The sequence below is a fragment of the Egretta garzetta genome, unplaced genomic scaffold, assembly GCF_000687185.1.
Source record: "Egretta garzetta isolate BGI_Z169 unplaced genomic scaffold, ASM68718v1 scaffold860, whole genome shotgun sequence".
Lineage (NCBI taxonomy): Eukaryota > Metazoa > Chordata > Aves > Pelecaniformes > Ardeidae > Egretta > Egretta garzetta.
In genome coordinates, this window is record NW_009258286.1 from 16,077 (window position 1) to 21,412 (window position 5,336).

General features: G+C 47.5%; 1 protein-coding gene across 1 annotated transcript in view; it reads right to left on the reverse strand.

The window, feature by feature from the left end:
* The window catches only part of LOC104124888 (olfactory receptor 14J1-like), a gene marked incomplete at its 5' end in the record, with an annotated part of 6,212 nt that extends 1,979 nt beyond the window's left edge, over positions 1–4,233 (reverse strand). The window contains one exon of the mRNA XM_035892701.1: positions 3,772–4,233. Coding sequence (XP_035748594.1) covers positions 3,772–4,233 — 462 coding nt within the window. The remainder of the gene's footprint in view (positions 1–3,771) is intronic.
* Positions 4,234–5,336: the final 1,103 nt, after the last annotated feature.

Sequence of the window (5,336 nt, forward strand, 5' to 3'; positions counted from 1 at the left end):
TCATTGTATCCTGGACAGGAGCAAATACATGAAAGATCAGAGAAGTGAAACACGTGGTATAACAGGCAGCATGGTGGTGATGAGGTTAGAGGGGCAGATGGGTATTTCTTTGGAATCTCCCTTGTGAAAGGTCATGGCATTGGCAGAGGTCTCTTGTGAGAGAGAGCAAGCCAACGTTGCACCCTTCTTTGAGCAAGGCCAAAAATGCAACCCCGGGAAGCCCAGGCTGTAAAAGCTCTACTGTGGTGAGGCGTGTGCCATGCATTAGACTCCTCCTGGGTGCCATTTCTGGGCACCTAGAAGAGAGTAACTGCCACCATGGCCTTCCCAAGGGTAAAGCTCGCCTCGCCAGCCTGACAGCCTGCAGCTGAGCATGAGGAGATAAAAAGTGGATGTCATTTGCCTCAGCTTCAGCAAACCTCTTGGCATGGTCACCCTCAGTATTCTTGTACGCACATTAGGCCATTACAGTTTGGATGGACAGACAGACAGATGGGCAAACCCCCAGCTGGATGATGAGGCTGAGAGCACAATGGTGAGAAAGGGGTCACACCCTACCTGGAGTCCAGGAGGACATCCTGGGGCATTGTGGGGCAGCAGAGGGCACTCTCCCCAGCTCTGTGCAGTTTGACACCTGTATGCATGACCCGGAGGAGGCAACTCTCACCATGTTTGTGGATGGGACTAAATTGGGAAGCCATTCCTGTGCCTTGGGATTCCATTCAGGGGTAACTCGTGTCACGAATCAGTGGAATGCACCTCACTCAAAAGAGAGACGCCGCAATATGGTGTGTTGTGGTAAAATAACTTGACAGAGGTCAATGAATTCAATAGAATTTAACAAGGTTTATGAGGGGTTTTCCAAGCTTAAATAAGTTTGATGGCAAGGTTCACCTTATTAATTACTGCATGAAATAAACATACAAAGGAGAACTGAGATGGAATTGAGTTAGAATTATTCACACAGAGACTGGCAATACAAAGTGTAGATCCTCCTGTTGAGTCACGACGTTCACAGTGGACCTCCATACTTCCTAGCTTCATTATGGAGCTTGATGCAGCCATTACCAATCTTAGTCTCCGGTGTGGACAACGGTTTATGTCTGATGGAATTATTTGTGCAAACTTTATAATAACTTATAGTGAGTAGCTACATGGATTAGTAATGCTTGATTAATATAAATTGAGCATGCAATCAAAGTTACCAGACAAAATAAAAGTTACTGTACTCCAAGTTCATGCTCAATATTGGTCACTTACCAACAGTCTGCCATTGGTAAAAGGTATCTCTGCCTTGAGGAGCAACCTTAAGAGGCATCACAGCTCCAGGGGAGACCACCACCATGCAGCCATGCTGCCTAGCAGGGAGAGCTCAGAGAAGGCTCACTCAGGCTGTCATGTTTATGGGATAAAGCAGTTGTACCCACAACTTTCAGGGTTATTTTTCCATTGTTACAAATTCATGTTACAATTGGCTCAGGTCATTGTGTTGCAACAGTTTTCTCAACAATGTGAGCTTCACGCCATTGGGGGTAGGAAATAGATCTTCACGCAATGTATAGTTGGGCTGAAGCTGTTGGTGGGTTGTGACAAGAGCTGAATAGTTAAAGTCACATCCCATAATTTTGGTAAACTTACAACTACAGGTATTTGAGTGATTATAAATCTCACCAGTGGTGTGGTCTATAAATACAGAATCACAAAGGGTTCTCATACAAACACATCTGTTTTTACCATATACAAGTACAGTGTCAGGGGGTTCATCAGGATGTACTTCAAAAGGACAAACATTTTGTTCAGTGTCCAGACAAATGCCTTGGGCCTTAATGGCATCGCTTTCACAAATAAGTCCCTGTTGTTCCTGTAGAACACACACATCAACATTGATAGTTTGATAGAGGATAGAGGACTGTTCCATGGTGATGTAATCCCAGAGCAATGACTGGGTATATGGTGTATACTGGAGCATTGCATCTTGTCAAAACAGAAAGCGTGGCTTTACTGTCAGAGGGGTCATAAGTGAAATTAACTGGATGCCAGAAAAATTGGAAATTGTTTTCAATTTGAGTCACATTATCCCAGATTACTTTTTGAATTTCAGTGTGTAAGGAGCCCTCATCACCTTGCCTTGTAATTGCTCTTACAGTAGATTGCAGCCACAACTGAGTAACACGTATGGTACAGAATGTGATATAGATACCATATTGGTTAGCACAAGTAAAATGAGGGTCTCCACCCGGTGGGCTGAGCTAGTTGACATGTAAACCAAATTTGATTCATCCCAGCCATGATTACTCCCATGAGAAGGATAAGCAATCCTTTGATGGCTAACCTGATCTCCAGGGGAGGTGTGCTGGTATTGTTCCCAGTATTGTTCCAGGAAAGGGAAAACAATTCAAGACTCAGTGCGGTTCTCCAGTTGGGTTACACCTCAGTGGCTCAAACTGTTTGAGGAGAAGGGCCTGGGCACCTGGTCGATGCCATACAAGCCAGTGGGTCTCAGATTTCAAAAGTGAAGAAACTGGAGAGGATTCAGAGGACATCTGCTAAGATGGAGCAGATGAGTTGTGAGAGAGTCTGAGGGGCCTGGGACGCTCTTAGTGCTGAAGGAGGCATGAGGCAACCTAATAAGTACCTAAACCTACCAGGACAGATGATGGCACCAACCTCTCTCTTCTGCAGTGGCCAATGGTAAGAGAGAGGCAACAGCCACCAACAGCCTTGTGGAGCTTCAAGCTGAGGCTTAGAGGAAAAAAAAAAAATTGACTAGGATTATCATTGCTGTGATCTCCACCTTTGGAGGATGGAAAAGAGATCCCTCCCAGCAGTCTCTTTCCCAGTAGCACTTCCAGGTGCCTAGGCCTTGCCCACGTGCCCTAAGAGAAGATATTACTCCAGAGTGAGAGTCTCTACGTCACATGCTCATAGGACAACTCGGGTTGGAAGAGAACTCAGGAGGTCTCAAGCCCAACACCCATCAAAAGGCAGGGCAATCTCTGAGGTCAGACCAGGTTGCTCAGTAAATGTCAGCATCCACAGAGAGAGTTCAGCCATGAACCAGGCACCTAAGCCTCCATTACAGAAATGAAGATGAGGTGTTTGACACACTTGAGGAGTATGGCAGGACATGGAAATGCCCAGTTTGGGGGACTGGTCTGGGACCATTTTACTGGGGGAAATTCAAAAGGGTATCCAGGGAACATGGCAGAGAATGGGCCCCTTTGTACTGCACCGTTGGCACCTTGCTTCCTTCACCATGATGCCTGGCTGTGCACCATCAGAACACTTCTGTGTGCTCCCACTCTGCACACACATACACACACAGCTCAGCTCTACACCAGTATTTTCCTCTCCTGGGTTCTTACCTCCCAAAACATTGAGAACACAAGGAGAAATTACTCTTTATAAGACCAATTTCTTGGACATTATATTGGAAGCAACTTTGGAGGAAGAGCCCAGCCTTCAGGCACTGCACATGGGACATACCATTTTATTGAAAAACTGCATTTCGAGATGCCACACCTGACACAGACTTGTGGAAGAGTGAGATACAATAGGATCAAGCCTCACAACAAGGAGTATAAACCCAGAAAATTATCTATAAATTTGATTCTCAAAAGAGAAAAAAGGAGACTTGTGGCCAAAGAGAAATTTTGGGAAATGTGAACAGAAGAAGGCAGGTTACTGGTGGTGAAACAGTATCCATTGGGCCAGTATCTATAGGGCATCTTTGAGCTCCTGGTTCCTCATGTTGTAGATGAGGGGGTTCACTGCTGGAGGCACCACCGAGTACAGAACAGCCAACAAGTGATCCAAGGATGTGGAGGAGATGGAGGAAGGCTTCAGGTAGGCAAACACTGCAGTGCTGATAAAGAGGGAGACCATGGCCAGGTGAGGGAGGCATGTGGAAAAGGTTTTGTGCCATCCATGCTGAGAGGGGATCCTCAGCACAGCCCTGAAGATCTGCACATAGGACACCACAATGAAAACAAAACACCCATGTGCTAAACACAAACTGACCACAATAAGCCCAGCCTCCCTGAGGTAGGCATCTGAGCAGGAGAGCTTGAGGATCTGGGGGATTTCACAGAAGAACTGCTCCATGGCACTGCCATGGCAGAGTGGGAGTGACAATATACTGGCAGTGTGCAGAAGAGAGTTGAGAAAGCCACTGCCCCAAGCAGCTGCTGCCATGTGGACACAAGCTCTGCTGCCCAGGAGGGTCCCGTAGTGCAGGGGTTTGCAGATGGCAACATAGCGGTCATAGGCCATGATAGTCAGAACACAATACTCTCCTCCAATCAAGAAGAAAAAGAAAAAGAATTGTGCAGCACATCCCAAGTAGGACATGGCCCTGATCTCCAACAGAGAATTGGCCATGGCTTTTGGGAGAACAGTGGAGATGGATCCCAGGTCAAGGAGGGAGAGGTTCAGAAGGAGGAAGAAGTACATGGGGGTGTGGAGGCGGTGGTCGCAGGCTATGGCGGTGATGATGAGGCCATTGCCCAGGAGGGCAGCCAGGTAGATGCCCAGGAAGAGCCAGAAGTGCAAGAGCTCCCACGTGTCTGCGAATGCCATAAGGAAGAACTGGGTGATGGAGCTGCCATTGTACATCTGCTGCTTCTGGGCATGGAAGCAGCCAAAGGAGATAAAATCAGAAAAATTTAGAGAAGGTTTTCTGAGCAAAATTTGATGCATTCATTGTGAAATACCTAAGGGTGCTTTTCTTTGGGTGCTTTTCTTTCCTGTGGAAATTTAATGCAGGGCCAAGGTCTCAGCTCTGGTGTTACACTATAGTGCAGGGTAAAAAGCTAAGAAGGATGCTTTCTTCCACAGGGGAAGGTGGGAGATGACATGCAGCAATTGTCTCTCCTTCCACTGTGGTTTAGGATTCAGAGACTCCCATTCCACTTACGAAATGTTCTTGGAAATGGGCCTCACTGCAAACCTCCATCAGCGCTCACATGCAGGAGGGCTGCTCTGCTCATCAGCCTCATGCCCAGCTGCTCTGTGCTTGCACCGCTCTCAGCTGGAGGAGGACTACACCCAGAGGTGGCTCTGAAAAAGAGACTAGACTGTTCTGGACTGGGAGCAGAGGGGTCCTGCTCAAGGTGCAGATTTAAAAGCAGCTCTCCTTCCCAGCACAGCTATGCAGATCAATGATGAGGAGGACAGGACCAGGAGGGTGATTTGCATGGGCAGATCAGGTGCTCTCAGCCACCACAAAGGTCCTGGAGGAGAGAGCTCTGCCCTCACAGCACCGCAGGACTCCCTGCCCAGCAGAACCAGGGCTCTTAAGGTGATGTCTGCTGAGGGAAGCAGCGTCTCCTTGCCCA